General features: G+C 42.7%; 1 protein-coding gene across 1 annotated transcript in view; it reads right to left on the bottom strand.

Annotated features, from left to right (window-relative positions):
* Window positions 1-17,903, bottom strand: part of LOC144888507 (uncharacterized) — an 82,894-nt gene extending 64,991 nt beyond the window's left edge. Inside the window, exons 1-2 of the mRNA XM_078766598.1 lie at window positions 17,577-17,903; window positions 3,257-3,359 (exon numbers count right to left, since the gene is read on the bottom strand). Of these exons, the coding sequence (XP_078622724.1) occupies window positions 3,257-3,263 (7 nt within the window). The 5' untranslated portion in view covers window positions 3,264-3,359; window positions 17,577-17,903. The remainder of the gene's footprint in view (window positions 1-3,256; window positions 3,360-17,576) is intronic.
* Window positions 17,904-19,744: the final 1,841 nt, after the last annotated feature.

The raw sequence follows: 19,744 nt of genomic DNA, 5'->3' as shown, positions 1-19,744 counted from the left end.
ATCAGAGGGCCAGGGACAATGTCAATGTTGACGCTTGTTCCAGAGGGAATTAACTTGGGAACGCTCTGGGGTGTTGTGTAAAATGTTGTTGCTTTATTTTTGGGAAAGGTTGAATATTGTTGCCCACGGGGATTGCTGCTTTGGGTTGTAAATTTACTTTTGCTTGTTTAAAGAGGGCATGCAAAGAAAGTTTTCGCTGTGTTCAAACTTTCTTTCTTGAGGGGGGGAAGTGTTATGGATTCGGCCCTAATGATTGTTGTTATGATTATTGTTGTTGGTTCCAAGTATTCTGGTGATTGTGGTTGAAGGGAAAGGGTTATTATAGTTAAAAGATTTAAAAGCGCTCCTGGTAAAAATGTGCCCGGAAATCCGGATCGTGACCGGAAGAGCTGGAGCGAGGAAGAAGAGGCGGTAGGAGATTGTGCAGAGACGTGGTTGTTGAAGCTCCGGACCGAGCGGTCGACGTACAGTGCAAGTGAACTTTGCGTCCTTGAAGGGAAGTTCGGGCGATAAGAGATATCGCCGGAGTGCATGGAGCCTGTGTCGTCGGGTATCCTCATTGAGGTTCCGGAGGATCCTGGCCTCAAAGCCCGGGTTCGAGTGAAAGCCGTCCGCCATCTTCGCCACACGAGCAACCTGCAGTGAACCGGTTTTGGTCATGTCAGCTGGGCATTATTCCCCGGTGGTTTGCCGGGGACGGCTGTGCAAGAAAGGGCACTTGAGAACTATACGGAGGCTCGCGGAATGAACCGCAAACGTGTATGTCAGAGCGCGTCTTTGTGAGGTTCCTTTCCACTGCTGTATTGCTGGGTGCTGAACAACGTGACCTCGGGGTCGCCTCGATCGCCTACGCCTCAATTGACTTTGATCGGGCCTTGACTCCCCGATTGCGGGAGCACACAGAGACATTGGGACGGTGCCGTGAGTTTGGGGTTAAGGGGCTTGATAAGGTTACCATCGTAAGATTTGATAGTAGGGGTGATTGCCCCATTATTGGTATGGCTCTTTCTGTGTGATTTCTAATATATTATTGTTTGTTCATAACCTGGTGTGGTTGCATTATTGATTTGACTGTTTCATTTACTGGTTCCATTGAGGGTTTCATTATTTGCTTGATTTCAACCAAGGATAACATATCTTTCTGCCGTGGACCCTCTCGGGGTTCGGAGGTCTACCGAGACCAGAGGTAAGGGGAGGACCCCGTAACAATATATACATATACTGTATGTATATATATATATATATATATATAAGTTCAAAACAAACCTGGTCACAAGTGTGCCACACTGACCGGGTCCTCAGTCGAGATCCTCAGCATCATCCCGTTTCGGCCCTTCAACCTCAATACGGTCAGCTAAGGTGGGCCAGCAGGGGCACATCCACATCCACATGCAGCAACTGCACCTGGATGCGTACCTACCCCCACCCCCAGCCAGTGCGAACAACAACAACACCTCGACATCCAGAATCCACAGCACCAAACAAACATGGTGGAACACTCAAACACCCACCTTTATACCCTTCACCACTCACCAACAAAACACACCAGATCATTCATACACACACATACACACACATACACACCCATACACACACAACACCAACCAACCAACCACCTACCCTTTCATCATACACCACTCAACACACAAAAACACACACCCATGCAAAAATTAATTCATGCAAAAACACACACCCTCACCCACTCACTCATATATACAAAGTAAGAAATAATAATGGTAACAAAAAAAATAAATAATAATAATAATAATAATAATAATAATAAAAAAACAAAAAAAACACACACAACCAACCTACACCGTTCGACGTGCCTCCATAAACTTCCTCCATATCCAAAATGAGCCTTTCAAGGCAACCTGGGCCACCTTGTCACACATCCTCCCTCTTTCTGTCCCACACACTCCCAGCCTAGCAAGAAATGCTGAAAAGGAATTGCCAATATACCCTCTACACCCCACCTCAAATGGCTGACACGAAACTCGCCAACCCTTCTCCCGGCACTCTGCCTCCAGCTCACTGTACTTTCCTCTCTTCTTCTCGTGCACCTCCTCCATGTTCTCTTCCCAAGGTACCGACAACTCCCCTAAGATGACCTGTCTTGTTGCAGTTGACCAAATGACAATGTCAGGCCGCAACCTTGTCACACAGATCTCCTCTGGGAATACCAATTGTGGCTTTAGGTCTGCCACCACCTGCCAATCACAAGGTGCCTTCAGGGTGGCACCTTGTGACAGGATATACAGGATATATATAAATATATATCTATCTATAATTCCAGTAATCTCTGTGTGTCTGTCTGTCTGTATGCGACCGCTGTTTCTCGACAACTACCGGTCCGATATACTTGAAACTTGCCAGGTATATTGCTGGGGACCCGAGGATGTGCCTTTTCAAGGTTTGAAATTAATCGGACAAGTGGTTCCCAAGGTATGGTCACCGTACTCGCAAGCCGTTCGCTTTGGCTTTGCGAATGGACCAAACCATTTCATGTAAATAGAGGGGGGGGATAGTCACCGTACTCGCAAGCCGTTCGCTTTGGCTTTGCGAATGGACCAAACCATTTCATGTAAATAGAGGAGGGGGATATAATTTTAGATATATATATAGTACGGGCACGCCCTAGTATAACTAATGACAGGATATATATAAATAATGGTCCTATAATTGTGATATAGAATGGTAATTATATTAACAATTAATGAAACTTGGCAAATTAATGCAACCTCAATTTAATGTCATGTTGTGCATGTTGTACTTTCTTTCTTCTGTGCACTTTATATTGCAATGGCGTACTTGTGCAAAACCTTTCGGCCTGGACGTAAAAGATACAACGCCGGATGACGTCACCTCTGACGCACGAAACTTGAGCTCGCTCGGTCTCAACTCCCAATGGCTCAACCTATTTTGGACTCTTCCCAAATGGTATCTAATGACCCGAATGCGGTCATAAAAAAGGGGCACATGGCGTTGCTTTCCTCATGCAAGTGCGCTGGACTTCTTAGGGTGGAGGGGGTCACATGTTTCAGAAGGGTTCAGGCTTCAGGGTCGTAGAGCAGTGCAACATCGTCATCAAGAACGAGGTACCGAAAGACGCTGCACCCCAATTATATACGAGTATGTGGTCCGAGTAGCTCACGATTTGTTAACGCTTCGATTTCATTTGGAATTCGATAGGTACCTACCGATAGATGCATTGGAGATAGAGGGATACAGGGATCTTGACAGGATTTGTTGGTACCTTGCATGTAGATGGTTCATGGGGTTGGGGTAGCACAGGCATGATGGGCCGAATGGCCTCCTCCTTTGCCAAAGTTCCTTGTGCGTGTCAATGCAATTCATGTCTGCAACAAAACACCCAACAATTCGTTTATTTGTTTGGTTTTCTGACCATTCCCACTGATAGATGGTCCCCTGTACTTATTATTTGGTGTGCAGCACAGGACTGCAGGTAGCAGCATTAGCTGAGGGCACGGTTGTGCCGCTGATGCAGTGTCGCCTATTCCCAGTACAATGGTACTCATTTCGTCGACCTCAGAAGGATGACAGGTTGATAGTAGAGGATCAGTAGCCTAATAATGTCCCGTGACCAAATCTCTGGAACAAAGGTTTGAAAGTGTTTTTGACATGCCTGAAGGGTACTGAACAAATTTGGCTTGGGCTGCCTTCTTCAAAGTTCTGGCAATTTTTGGTAGGGGTCAAAGAGGTCAAACAGGGGTCAAAATTGAAAAATATTCTAATCCTTTGAAACGTATACCAAATTACTCGTCTGGTCATAAGGAATCCAAAAAGGTATAGTTTGCCCTATCTGCGAACTTTCGTTACCGCGCTATGGACAGAAACATGAAAAGGTCAACGCACTTTGGGCAGGGGGTCAAATTTACTAATACTGTTACGATTGTCCAATTTCAATGATCCTGGTGTCTAATTATATGTTTTCTGACATGACAAATTCAACTGAACAACTTTGAAAATTCAAAATAACCACCTTGACCTTGAAATTTCAAAATGGCCGCCATAAATGAATGTTTGTACATGAAATCGGGTAACCCGGTTTTGCTTTCAATTTTTCGGACCTTGGGTCATTAATTGGTCAAACATATACTGTTGGTTAATAGTGACAGACTTAAAGAAACACTTTAATACATTTGTCTCCATGCTTTGGGCACGTAGCATCAGCACATCTACTGATATCATCCATTTTCATTTACAATTATCTACCTCTATGATACAAGAAACATATTTTACATCTTGCTCCATTCACAGATCATTGTCCTACTGATTGTCATATCCACCGGAATCAGAATCAATGTCACTTATATCCGAATCTATGTCAGAGTCAGATTGTTTATCGTTCACTATTGTTGTGATAGGTTCTTGAACAACAATGTTACTTTGACACGTAGGTGGAGCTGGCTGTGTGTAACGTGTTGGGGAGCATATGTCCTCTGTCATACTCCAACCATGTTCCAGAGGTGACGGTGGAGGATCTGGATACATGTAGTTTAACAGGATGAAAACCTGATAGTTTGCTCTCGTGACCTTCAAATTATGGGAATCGCTATCAGGAGGAATCTTCCTCTTCATTGCTTCCCACTTTGATGCCCGCGCTGTACCAAGTGTGCTGCTCCTGTTCTCCTTGTGTACGTACCTGATGGTGAACAGCTCCATGTCAGATAGCGTGTTTGCTGTTATTGGGAGACTTTTCCCGAGTCCTGACAGCAACTTCCTTGCTTCATGTGATTTCATGGCACTGTCAAAAACAGAGTTCTTGCCATGACCATAGAAGCTCGAGACAGCATCTGCGCCAGTGTGGATATGGAAGGGGATTATTACTTTAGCAATGTCTTCATTGCACAGTGCTTTGCAATCAAAGATTGCCTTGTTCCACTTGATGGGCTACATATGCGGCTAAGATAAGTCCATCTGTGTCTTCCGCATCAATAACAACGGCATCTTGTACTCCAGACTTCCTAAGTTGGGAATATATGAATCGAAGAATTGTGTCTGCTTCAACATGCTGGCATGTGAAGTCTGCAATCTCCACATCAGTTGACAAGTCACAGCAGCGGTCCCTCACAGAGTATACAAAAGCCTTGTCCAGATGTTGCAGTGACAGGGTCTTGAATTCAGTCTTCAGAAATTGCTGCAGGCGGATTTTGTTTCCTGGGTTCTTGAACATGTTGTTAAAGTGCTTAGCAGCTGGCAGTTTGTTATCTCTTTTGATGTAGACATTTCTTGTTCCACCAATGAAAGACGATTGTCCTGTACGCCATTCATGTTCACTGTCCTATATCCAGGTTGTCCTGGTTGTCCTGTACGCCATACCTATATCCAGGTCATATGGATCGTTCACAAATATGATCTTTGATGCCTTCGGATGGTGAGCAAGAACAAGATTGAGAACATTGTTGGCATAATCACCCCATGAAAAGTAGGTCTCATCTTGATTCTCTTTTTCTTCATAAAAGTGAAGTATCCCAATTGACTATCATAAAAAGTTCCAAATTTATGCAGTCCTCTCCAATCTTGTGCCCATGCATCTTCATGCGGTCCCATGCATCTTCATGCGGTCCCATGCATCTTCATGCGGTCCCATGCATCTATGGAGAGGTTGCTCTTATCATCGTCACATTCTTCATAACATAAGATACAAAGTCCAGTTATCGCACATCTTCCCCTTTTTCTGGTTGGATCAGGTTTCAGTACAGGTGTTGACATTTTTCACAGAAGTCTTTTCACAGTTTTGCTGTCTCAACAATGGATGGAGGTCCTCAATGCCAAACAGGAAATCAGAGCTGTCTCCCTTGACATATCAAGGGCCTTTGATACGGTCTGGCACCCAGCTCTGCTCACCAAACTCTCCTCCTATGGTATCCATGGAAATCTCCATGCATGGCTTGCGGACTTCCTCTCTGGTCGTAGTCAACGTGTGGCCCTGAATGGATTTCTCTCATCTCCCCTTCCTGTTCAGGCTGGAGTTCCCCAAGGAAGTGTGCTGGGCCCTGTGCTTTTTCTGGTCTTTATCAATGATCTCTCTGACTCTCTGGAAAATCCTCTCTATCTCTTTGCTGATGACTCCACTCTCTGCCGCTCCATTCCTCTTCCCTCAGATCGGCAGTCTGCAGCCTCCTCACTCTCTGAAGACCTGGACAAAATCACAGACTGGTCAAACAAGTGGAACATGTCTTTCAATCCTGCCAAATCTCACTCTCTTACTATGTCTCTCCGAAAAGATCGACTGGACAACCCTCCCATCTACTTTCTCAACAATCCTCTCCAAGAAGTTCTGTCACTCAAGCTTTTGGGTCTCACTATCTGCCATGATCTTTCTTGGGAAAACCACATTTCCAAGCTGGCCTCCAAAGCCAGTCGCCGACTGGGCATCCTCCGTCGTGCGAAGTCCTTCCTCGGCACACCTGAGCTCCTCACCACATACAAGGCTTTCATCCGCAGCTCAATGGAATACTGTTCTCCCCTATGGGCTGGTGCTCCTGCCTCACACCTGGCTCGGCTTCACGCTGTTGAATCCAAAGCTTTCAAAATCATTGGAATCTCCCGCGATGAAGCTATCTCTGAGGGCCTTTCACTCACTCACCGCAGGCAGGTAGGTGGTCTTTCTGTCTTCTACCGACTCCTCTCCGGCCTTGCTCCCCCAGCTCTCTCTGTGCTCTGTCCCCCAAATATTCCTACAGGTCGCACAAGATCTGCCAGCAACCCTCTGATGGTTAAACTGCCGAAATCTCGGCTCTCTGCTCACCTTCACTCTTTCATTCCTCTTTTCTCCCGCCTGTGGAACAAACTCCCACACTCCCTTCAATCCCTCTCCTCCCTCCAGGTCTTTAAAACAGCTGTTCACCACCATCTCTTATCTTCCCCCATCCATAACCTTGATCTTTTCTACCCCCACTAATTCACCCCAGATCCACCTTGTTTGAAATTCCAACTTATTTCCTGGGAATCCTGGCAGTGTCCATATGTTTATACCTCTCCCACCCCCCCCCTTCACATGGCTCCCCCCCTTCACATGCCTCCCCCCTTCACATGCCTCCCCCCCAAAGCCCTCTCCCTCCCACAGATCTCTCGATGTCTCCATGTCTCTCGGTCCCTGCTCTCAAATGTTGTGTTTGTGTCCTTCCCCCTCTCTCCCCATCTTGTCTACCGCTCCCGATGTTATTTGTTTTATGTGTCTGTTTGTCTTTCTGTGTGATTAATGTTCGCTCTTTCACGAGCCTCGATCTTGTATACAAAAAAAAAAAAAAAAAAAAAAAAGAAGGGTCTTGATACTACCAAGACGAAAGGATAGATGGAAGAGTAAAAAAAAAAAAGAGCTCATGTTAGTCTAGCCTTCAGTCAGGGTTATGATTCAGGTTTAGAAATGTGTACATTCAATATTCAACAGCCTTTTTTATTGCAATTCCCCTTAAGATTTATAAAAACAGCTTTATCCAACATTGTCCACAAACTTTCAACCAATGGAGCAAAGCACATTGTTGAAGTGCAGTTATTCACAGCCTGCCATACTCATCAACATATTGCATTTTGTATGGAATTCAATATGGGACATGCATCTGGAGTCACCTTTGTAAAATAAACACATTCTTGTACATCATGTCTTATGGTACTTTAAAGAAAATCTCATTATACTTGATTATAAATGTATAGCTTCTGTAACTTTTTTCACATCTTTTAGTCACCATTTTGGTGTCCATGCCGGCCATTTAAAAAATGCGTAAATATATTGAATTGCCAAACTGTCTTGTCATAGACACTCACAGTCAATATGGTACTTTAAACATGTTTTAAATGGAAAAATTTGACCGCAAAACCGGGTTACCCGATTTTATCGGTTTGATCTGCAATCATATACAAACATTCATTTATGGCGGCCATTTTGAAATTTCAAGGTCAAGGTGGCCATTTTGAATTTTCAAAGTTGTTCAGTTGAATTTGTCATGTCAGAAAACATATAATTAGACACCAGGATCATTGAAATTGGACAATCTTAACCGTATTAGTAAATTTGACCCCCTGCCCAAAGTGCGTTGACCTTTTCATGTTTCTGTCCATAGCGCGGTAACTAAAGTTCGCAGATAGGGCAAACTATACCTTTTTGGATTCGTTATGACCAGACGAATAATTTGGTAAACTTTTCAAAAGGATTCGAATATTTTTCAATTTTGACCCCTGTTTGACCTCAATTGACCCCTACCGAAAATTGCCAGAACTTTGAAGAAGGCAGCCCAAGCCAAATTTGTTCAGTACCCTTCAGGCAAGTCAAAAACACTTTCAAACCTTTGTTCCAGAGATTTGGTCATCGGACATTAGTACTGATACTCTACTATGAGTCAACCTACATTGTGTTAATTTAACGGGAGACCAGGATTCGAACTCAGAACCGTAGGGTCCCAACTCAGCCATCCCAACCGTTAAGACAACACCATGCATAGGTAGTCCCCTTAGATACAGCTTCCATATTAAAATCTGCAATCATATACTGTGGGGTGTTCAATAAATCCATGCACGCCCTGAGATTAAATTCAACAAAATTAAATGAACTTTTGAAAACTTTACTTTCTTACATCGTTATTTTACAATAATTTGACTTTTTAACTGAACAATCACTTGTTTCAATGTTTGACTGACTTGTACTTATCGACATGCAGTAGCTAGACTCATCCATTGCATTTAAAAAAAAATTCTTTCATTGTGGTTGTATTCATATTTGACCTAATCGCCCTGTACTCAAGATACAATTCATCAATGGAATGGCTCTAATAAATTTCAGCTTCCTGAAAATAGCTGATCATGTAAGTAAGTGAACCATGTAATCAAAACATGCAGCTACCATGTGTAGCAAGATTCATATTGTTGATGTCTTTGGGATGTCAATTTTGACCGCTTTGCCCGCAGGACAAAGTACAGCACACATTGGCCTGCACTTTTCGAAAGATACCAGCCACCACTCGAAAATCCTCGCAGTAACTCCAACGCATCTGGACTCATTTAGGGGCCGATCTGTGACAAAGTCTGAACAGGAGCGAAGATGTGAGGCTGGTGCAACCTGACCACCCAGACCCGTTACGAGAAACACACATACAATATATATTCACCCCCCCCCCCTCCCTGGGAGCACCTATGATCCAAATTCGAAAGATATGAAATAGAAAAATCTAGGACCAAGCGATCCTGCAGACTATCGAGAAGAAGGGCTGTTTCAGAGCAATCGGTTGGTAAACAAGCATTCTGAGTATTGCGGTGCAATACATGTCCCCTACCGCCAGACTGTCGTCCGGAAAACTGTTGGGGAAATTTCCAAGGGTTATTTACCCACAGGTTCTGAATCGTTCCCAATCGCTAATTACCTCAGGATGGGCTCACCTGTGATTCGCACTCGGGACTTCGATTTATACACCTTGCAGACAGGTCAGCAGAAGCACGAGAAAATAAGTTGTTGATAAAGAACCTTTCGAGTCGCTAAATATCAGTAATTTATTATATTTTCCGGTTCACGATCAATGATCGATGTGTATATATGTTGTTCGGCTTGGCTCCGCCCCTCCCGAAAGCGCGCGCTGTGTCGCGCTGTTGACGTTCGCGAGCCGAGGCTGAGGGCGCGCGGTGCGGCTTGAGGAGAACTCTAGAATAAACAAGAGATATCCATTTTAAAAATATTTTCGTTTAATTAACGATATCTGCCAAACCACGTGCCCTGTTGCAAATTGCAAAAGGACATTTTAGTAGATCGACATGCTGAACAGATCTGTGAAGTTTCCCCTCGATTGGATCAAAAATGATGGAGGGGCTCGGTTTTAAAGGTTCATGCTTAAAAACGTCAAAACTCTGAAACCATGTGATGCATGACGTCATGCTCGCTGACTTTTTTGTTCGTCATGGGTATGCGATTCTGCCTGCAAAGTTTGGCCTCGATCTCTTCAGCCGTTGCAGAGAAAAAGGGGTTTTCGTGTTTTCACGAAAAACAATATGGCGGCCGAACCACGTGACCTGTGACGTCATAATTACCATTAAAATATTCTACAGACCGAGTCCCCCCTACCGTGAAAATTTGATCTTAATCGGTCCTATTATTGCAGAGAAAATGGTTTTTAAAGGAAATTAAAACTTAAAATGACACTGATTTAAGGATCATCAGAATTATCAGAATTCCCAAAGTTCAGAGTGCCATAACTTTGTCCAAAATTATCGAAACGTCGTGAAGTTCGAACTCGATCTGTAGCTTATCATGAGGAAACCATGTGCCAAGTTTGAAATCATTAGCATGAAGCGTTTAGAAAAAAAAGTCCGGAAAACTGTTCTTTGTGTGACGGACTGACGGACTGACGGACGGACAGACGGAGGGACGGCGTGCAAACCTATAGTCCCCTCCGGTGTACACCGGTAGGGGACTAATAAGGGACAAGTAGGGATCCAAAGTTTGGGGGTTAACCCCCCCTCCACCCTCTCCCCCAAGGAGCTTCCATGATCCAAAATCGAAGCCGGAGCGATTGTGTTAATACTCTCACATAAAGTTACAATACTCTCATTACAGTATGTAAAGTTTTGACCATTTTTTTTGATAAATTCCTCCCATCAGCTCTAATCATCCCCAGGTAAAGTATAATTTATTGGAATATATTAATAATTGCAAATAATTCATCGGATGTAATCCATAACTTTGTATTAATTGTAATCCTCTGTGTTGTGTTGAGTTTTGAGCACTCGTCATTTTGACAGGCATTTCCCCTTGTAATCAATAAATCAGTGTGACCACATTTTGCCTCAAGAACATCCTCGACTTCATTTGGGATTGATTTAATTAGTTTATGGCTTATTTTTGAGGCAATCCTTTCTCCAGAGTGTTGTAATGCACCCCAGAGCCGAGACAGCTCACATACATTTTGTCTTTCTCTCAAATGTATTCACTCTTCATTTTGTCTCGAAAGACAAAGTGTTAGTCAATAATAACTATAATAAATTGAGGAATATGGATATATATTTTCATAATTATGACAACGCGTGTTTGAAATCGTGATTTGAGATGGCTTACCCACTGAATATCTAATATATAAAGCTCATTCTAACCACTGACTCACTCACTCACTCACTCACTCACTGATATTACGGTTCGGTACCTTCTGGGTAATGTAGAAAGCTGAAATTTGGCGTGCCGATGGACATCGAAGCTAGTACACCAGGAAAAATCACAGAACCATCGGAAAGTGTCCGTAATTTACGTTATATAAACACATGTGTTAAAAAAAACCTCAATTGATATGTAGTATTTGAAAATTGTAATTTCTAAAACTGTGAAATAAAAATCTCTATGAACATTTACGTAAAAAACACAAGCGCATCCATTAAAAAAACAAACAATATTGGCTCCATCCTCCAAATCTTTTGCCATTTCAACGTCCTCATCTGAACACCTTCCCACCGAGTTCAAGCATCTTTCTGTGCCTGTCCGACTGCTTTCACATATGTCCTCTCCTCCTCCTTTCTTCTGACCTTCCTCTCAACCATCTTCTTCCTTTCTTTCACACATGCCTTTCCCCATAGCTCATGCTTTATCCACCTCAAACCAAGCTTCCCATGCTGTACCATTTCCACGACCTCCTCCTGTTGCAACCGCGACTCCATCTCATCCACCTATGACTTATGTAGGACGGTGTCGCAAACCACATCCAAAAGTGATCATAATATGCCCTCACAAAATCCCTAAATTTTCATGGTGCCCAAAATAAATCCATGGCATATCTGATTAAGGCATGCGGCACTGACCCATATGCATTCTCCAAATCCAGCCATACCAGCAACATACTTCCTTTCCCTCCTGTAATACTTGCCAGCTGTTAGTGGCACAACTTGATATATATATATATATATATATATATATATATATATATATATATATATATATATATATACATATATATATATATATATATATATATATATATATATATATATATATATATATATATATATATATATATATATATATATATATATATATTAGGGTGGTTCTAAAAAATGAAACTTAGAAAAGTCATGCTCCTAATACTTAACATTTTTTGTATGGATGAACAAACCCATTTGGTGAAAGTTTGACCCATTTGGACTAGATGTATGGGTTGCACACGGAGTTTGTAATTTCACATATTTGGCTCGCATAAATGTTTGGAGTTGATAATTATTTATTCTCCACTGCTATACTTGTGATTTTGACCATTACAGTTGACCTATGACCTTGCTATGTACTGCACATTTTGAAGTTGTTTTGAAGTTAATTGAATACAGTACAGCTGTACTCTAGTGTATGCAGTTGCTCTCATTGAAGAGTACAATCGTCTCCTGACAAGGGATGAACAGCAAACCCAGTATCTGCTTCAAGTTGTGACAGAACATCACAAGAGGTTTCCCGATTGCAGGAAATCAACGCTTATCGGGCACAAACATTGAGTGGCTGGCAACCATGAGTCACTGTGCAACCCCTAAAAGTTGATGTATTCAAAGAATATTTCACAGGCAGAAGTTTTACCTCAATACCAAAAAGGATTAAGGTTAGGAGTAACACAATTCAAACAATGTTTTTTTGCCTTATGTAGCTAAGAACCACCCTAATATATATGTTATGCAACTCCAAACAGTGAGTGGTGAGAGCGCCGGCACCGAGTCCCATACGGAAATTGCTGCTTGGAACCAGGAGCGATAAGCGCCACCTGCTATGTGGAACATTATCTTCCGCTTCACCAAACACAAACCAGAGTCATTACTAGATGCGGTCAGGCACGCAAATTATACTAATTATGTCCTTCTCCGACCTAAGGTGAACGCCGTGACGTCACCGCCATGATGCACGTTCTTGTCTGTGGCTCCCAAAAGAGCAATATCATAATGCTATAATTATCAAGATGTAAATTCAGATACTGATAATTACATCTTGATAAATGTGCCAGCTCTACCCACCCAGAGGCTGGGTACTCTGCAAGCTTGAGCAAAATTTGAATATTTTGTCACTGAATTGGTTCACCAATCAAAAGCTAGAAGCATATTGTTTATTTGGATTCCTGCAAATACCATGCTTTGCACGACATATTTCTTGTTCGTTTGTTTGACTTCTATGTCGTGCTGAACCACTGGATGGATTGAGTTGAAAACTAGTAGTTGTACTCGAGGTGTGAACGGGAAGGTTTTATGTGATCTCCTCTTCATTCAGGTGATCATGTAAACACTATAACTGCATGTTGAGTGATGAGAGCCACTTCATTGCAGAGTCATGTATTTCTGCAAATGACCCCATGAATCTTCTCTGTGCACAGTCTCCCACTACATGGAGGACTTTCTGATCTGGATGACCAAAGTACCATTCTGGACTTTTAGTTAGCTTCCACTCGTGCATATGGTGAGCAGTTCTTGTATGTAGAGTTCGCAGTCAGTTGAGATTACTCCACTGGTGTCTTGTGTAGATCAAAACCGAGGGCTCTTGGATAGGGTCTCAGATTAGCTGAAACGGAAGCCTTTTCCAATTACTGGCATCACAACTCCTTGCCGTTCATGTTGGCTGCTGTCATTCTCATAATCCAAAAAGGCTTTCGTGACTTCATTCAAGGTCTTGGAGGGTTCACTAGCCGCTCCTCATGGATGGGCAGGTCAACATTGGCCTCTATCCACAGGTATTCTCGAGCATCCGGGGGTGCGATATTGGTCAGCCCACCTGAAGCTCATCCACGGTAAAGGTTGACTATAGGGTTCCAGAGATTATTCTCCATCTCAGAGTTTAGAATAGTATAAGGTGTTCAGCATGACTGTTCCCAGCCCAGCCAGGTGCACAGTACTATGCAGTGTTTATACTTGCATTTTAGGCGATTAAAATAATTCATAGGCCGGGGGCTTCAGAGTGGAGAAAGGACCCCACTTCTCTCTGTACAAATATGTATAGCATATTGCCGCTCCCATTAAAAGTTATGCTAAATTCTGCCAATTCTGGGGAAATTAACCCGTCTGTAATTTTTGTGGAATTAACCCATCCTGAAGGGTTAATTCTCTGGTTCTTCACTTTGTATGTGAAATGTAAATGTCGCTCCATTCCTCACTCCTCAGATCGGCAGTCTGCAGCCTCCTCACTCTCTGCAGACCTGGACAAAATCACAGACTGGGCAAACAAGTGGAACATGTCTTTCAATCCTGACAAATCTCACACTCTTACGATGTCTCTCTGCAAAGACCGACTGGACAACCCTCCCATCCACTTTCTGAATAATCCTCTCCAAGAAGTTCTGTCACTCAAGCTTTTGGTCCTCACTATCTGCCATGATCTTTCCTGGGAAAACCACATTTCAAATCTGGCCTCCAAAGCCAGTTGCCGACTGGGCATCCTCCGTCGTGTGAAGTCCTTCTTTGGCACACCTGAGCTCCTCACCACATACAAGGCTTTCATCTGCACCTCAATGGAATACTGCTCTCCCCTCTGGGCTGGTGCTCCTGCCTCACACCTAGCTCATCTTCACGCTGTTGAAACCAAAGCGTTCAGAATCATTGGAATCTCCCACGATGAAGCTAACTTCGAGGGCCTTTCACTCACTCACCGCAGGCAGGTTGGTGGTCTTTCTGTCTTCTACCGACTCCTCTCCGGCCTTGCCCCCCCCCCCCCAGGTCTCTCTGGGCTCTGTCCCCTAAATATTCCTACAGGTCGCACAAGATCTGCCTGCAACCCTTTTATGGTTAAACTGCCAAAATCAAGACTCTCTGCTCACCTTCACTCCTTCATTCCTCTTTTCTCCCGCCTCTGGAACAAACTCCCTCACTCTCTTCAATCCCACTCCTCCCTCCAGGTCTTTAAAACAGCTGTTCACCACCATCTCTTATCTTCCAGCATCCAAACCCTTGATCTTTTCTACCCCCACTAATTTCACCCCAAATCCACTTTTTTGAAATACCAACTTCTTTCCTGGAAGTCATTGGTGTCCTTGTGTTGTATACTTCTCCCACCTCCCCCCTCCCCCTTCCCACGCCTCCTCCCCCCAAGCCCTCTCCCTCCCACACATATCCCGATGTCCCTGCTCTCAAAAGTTGTGTTTGTGTGCTTCCCCTTCTCTCCCCATCTTGTCTACCGCTCCCTCTTTTTATATATTTTGTTTGTCTATTTGATTTGTTTGTGTGATAAATGTTAGCTCTTTCACGAGCCTCGATTCTGTATACAAAAAAAAATAAAAAAAATAGGGTTGTTCACATCTGAGCTTTCTGGTTGTGCCTTTAAAGCCCTTGTGAAGTAAAAGAGCATTTTTAATATTTTCCATAGAGCCATGCAATACTCAGGGACGAGAACTTGCAAATACATTCCTTACAGGACAGACAATAGGAAACATCAATGGGTTTTTTTCCTTCATGAATAACAAAGGTGTCAGGATACAAAGTACAACGCAGTGTGGGGAGTCCATCATGGATCAAGAGGTAAATGCTCACAAAGAGCGATAACAGACCAGCACGTCAATAAAAAGTTTTGCTTAAAAGTTATTCATCATAATTGGTGGTGTAGTGCTTCGAGCTCTGTCCCATCCGAGTCTGGGAGGTCGATGATTCGACGCCGTCAGTCATAGCAAAGACTTCAAAAATGGTATGTTCCGCTTCCTTGTTTGATGCTCGAATATTAAAAAGATAGAGCAGGAACAAACATCCATGGGTTGGGTTGGCAACAGGCACAGGCTTTGATGGGTCTCATGGCCTCATCCTGTGTTGATCGAAGTTCCTTTTAAGGGAACTCATTATACTATGTGGACTGTCTATCTATACTTCGCTCCAAATAACACCCTCCCCCCTTGGCCCAGACGGCCAGACATGCTGCAACTGGATTTAAACCTTGACCTAGTTTGACGTGGTGCATGGGCTCGGATGCGTGGGCTCGGCTTCAATGGTGCGTGGGCTCGGATGCCCCCTTGAGTAAGCACGTTTTCCAAAGGAGCAATGCGCTTTGTTTCCAAGCCAGCGCACGAAATGTACCCAAAGTTGAAATTGATAAATGTTTCTCAACTTTCAGGGCAAAAGAAAAGTACTCGGGAATCGACATTTTTGATGACAACGAGCTGAAGTTCTTGGATACCAATGACAACAACCCATTCCGCAGGTCTTTTCAACAAGACTCTCTTTGGGAAATGCTCAGCAATAGGATTAAAGAAGCAAAATCCCAAATAGAGCGCTCTCTGTGTCCTCTCGTAGTTCCACGACCTCTCCAGACCCCCTCAGTGGCGACTCCTGCACGGATACAGAATGCGTGCTTGTTTACCGATGAGCTTGCCAGCCACATGCCCCAGTTGGAAGTGACGATTAGAACGTGAAGAATAAGGGGACAAAGGACAGAAAAACAAGTTGTGAAAATGCATTAAAAAATTTGCAGAACTTGTTGACTGCAGCTTTTGCTGCTATCACTCAGTATAGATTGCGATGAACTCAATGAAATCTGTTTTCGACCAGCTGATAACTTGTGCCTCAAAGCAAATCTTGCCCGAACGATCGTATTGGTTTAGACCGCACTTCCTACCTCATTCATGCTGGACGAGTGTGCGTCCTGAAGTTCATGGTCCCACTGCGATATTCTATCACAATTCATCGATTTATTGGCATGCACAGAACACACAAAGCAAACTTTAGTTTACCAAAACAATACTGAAGTGCATATTATCTCAGAGATATCTGAAAGGTATTTTCTTAGCAGATATAACTGGGAAGAAGATACATTCAGATATCTCAGATATTCTGATAAAACTGCCAAAATCAAGACTCTCTGCTCACCTTCACTCCTGCATTCCTCTTTACTCCCGCCTCTGGAACAAACTCCCTCACTCTCTTCAATCCTTCTCCTCCCTCCAGGTCTTTAAAACAGCTGTTCACCTCCATCTCTTATCTTCCCCCATCCAAAACCTTGATCTTTTCTACCCCAGGTTAATTCACCCCCAGATCCATTTTTTTTGAAATTCCGACTTCTTTCCTGGAAATCCTAGCAGAGTCCATGTGTTTTATACCTCTCCCACCCACCCCCTCCCCCCGCCTTCCCGTGCCTCCTCCCCCCAAGCCCTCTCCCTCCCGCAGATCTTCCGATGTCCTTATTCTCTGCTGTTGTACTTGTGTGCTTCCCCCATCTTGTCTCCTGCTCCCTTTATTGTATGTTTTGTGTGTCCATTTTTTTTTTGTGTGATTGATGTTAGCTCTTACATGAGCCTCGATCTTCCATACAAAAAAGGGGGGGGGGGGAAGAGCCATTCACTAATTTCCTGTTCATCCATATGCAACACAGGGCTGTGCCGCTGATTAGTTCTACACACCCCAGACTACATGACATTCAAACGGGATTCAAACCCAGGCTAGATAGCTTAGACGTAGGCCAACCATACCTCTAGGCCACCCTGTCAGCCCTCACAAACTTATATTTATGAGATACTCACAATAGTCCCAATACATGCCAGCAGTTGTATTTTATACACACACCGAATTATACACTTCGCGACATCTCTTTGGCGTCTCTTGAATAAGGCTTGTGTAAGGGATACCTTGGAGCTGGCCAGTCTCACCAGCGTTTGAATCTTGGGCCAGCTGTAAGCTGTCATCCTGGTGTTTCTCATGCCATCATTGTGAGTTGTCCCTCGGGGAAGGATGTTAAAACTGGACGTCCCGATCTGCTCGCATTAGTTGTTGGATGTCGCAGATCCGATGGTGTCCTTCGTGAAGAGTATGTGAGATCCAACACCCTGACCAAATTCAAAATTGGCCTCATATACCGGGTGGGGTCGGAGAGGCACTGCATCAGCGGTACAGCCACCCTCCCAGCAAAGATGCAAACCGACAGCTACATGCGGCATACGTAACGATGATGTCGATGTCTCTTGGACTATTGTATCTCATTTGTGGAACTTTGAATGTCCCATGTACGTCATATAATTTGTTAAATGTTAACCAATCCTGACATAATCTTTGCGAAACAATATGTGCTTGCTCTATTACTACAGCAATCATTGAACAGAAAATTGGTCTTTGCTCTCTCTTTATCTGCACACATTGGTACATTTGTATGGAGTTACAACGTCATCAATTGTCACACTGAATAACACCAATATCTGTCCAATAAACGTGATGATTCAATTCCAACAAATAATGAAAGTCAAATAAACGTGATGGAAATTTTTGAAGTTTTGAATTCCTGTCTCTGAAATTAAAACATAATTATCCATAAAACTTTTCAAATGCATTGCGCATACCTCCACCAGGGTGAACAGTTTACCTATTGTATCCACAGACAGGCCGGATCTGGTTTCGGACCTGGACCAAGATCTAATCGGCTTGTTCTAGTCACCAAACCAACCCATCCACCTAGTTTAGTCATAACTCATTCCCAACTTTTTGAAATATGGTGCGAAATTAATCATATTTGGCCACATATCTCAAAGGTGAAGAACCATGACTTAAAGATTTTGTGTTGCCCCCCAAAATAGGTATTTGCTCTCTTCTCCGAAACTACACACACACAATTTTAATGAAACTTGATCACAACCTTCATCACCCGTAATGGATCAATATTTGTTCACGGCATTAGAAAAATCGGGGTTTAAGGGAGTCTACTAGGGTGGGGGAGCTGTCCCCCCAAAATAGGTATTTTTTGTTTAAACTCCTATGATTATGTTAGTATGATTCTACCTGATGCCCTGTGGCATTCCTATGCATTGGCATTCCTATGCATTGGAATGCCAAGACATTCCTAGCAATCATTGAAATTGGTTTAAAATACCGTGATACTGTTTAAAATACCGTGATACTGTTTAAAATACCGTGATACTGTTTAAAATACCGTGATACTGTTTAAAATACCGTGATACTGTTTAAAATACCGTGATACTGTTTAAAATACCGTGATACTGTTTAAAATACCGTGATACTGTTTAAAATACCGTGATACTGTTTAAAATACCGTGATACTGTTTAAAATACCGTGATACTGTTTAAAATAGCGTGATACTGTTTAAAATACCGTGATACTGTTTAAAATACCGTGATACTGTTTAAAATACCGTGATACTGTTTAAAATACCGTGATACTGTTTAAAATACCGTGATACTGTTTAAAATACCGTGATACTGTTTAAAATACCGTGATACTGTTAAAAATACCGTGATACTGTTTAAAATACTGTGATACTGTTTAAAATACCGTGATACTGTTTAAAATACCGTGATACTGTTTAAAATACCGTGATACTGTTTAAAATACCGTGATACTGTTTAAAATACCGTGATACTGTTTAAAATACCGTGATACTGTTTAAAATACCGTGATACTGTTTAAAATACCGTGATACTGTTTAAAATACCGTGATACTGTTTAAAATACCATGATACTGTTTAAAATACCGTGATACTGTTTAAAATACCGTGATACTGTTTAAAATACCGTGATACTGTTTAAAATACCGTGATACTGTTTAAAATACCGTGATACTGTTTAAAATACCGTGATACTGTTTAAAATACCGTGATACTGTTTAAAATACCGTGATACTGTTTAAAATGCCGTGATACTGTTTAAAATACCGTGATACTGTTTAAAATACCGTGATACTGTTTAAAATACCGTGATACTGTTTAAAATACCGTGATACTGTTTAAAATACCGTGATACTGTTTAGAATACCGTGATACTGTATAAAATGCCGTGATACTGTTTAAAATACCGTGATACTGTTTAAAA

Source organism: Myxine glutinosa, chromosome 12 (genome assembly GCF_964187855.1).
Source record: "Myxine glutinosa chromosome 12, kmMyxGlut1.1, whole genome shotgun sequence".
Classification (NCBI taxonomy): Eukaryota; Metazoa; Chordata; class Myxini; order Myxiniformes; family Myxinidae; genus Myxine; species Myxine glutinosa.
Note: the sequence above shows the minus strand (reverse complement) of the source record. Positions and strands in the feature narration are given on the sequence as shown.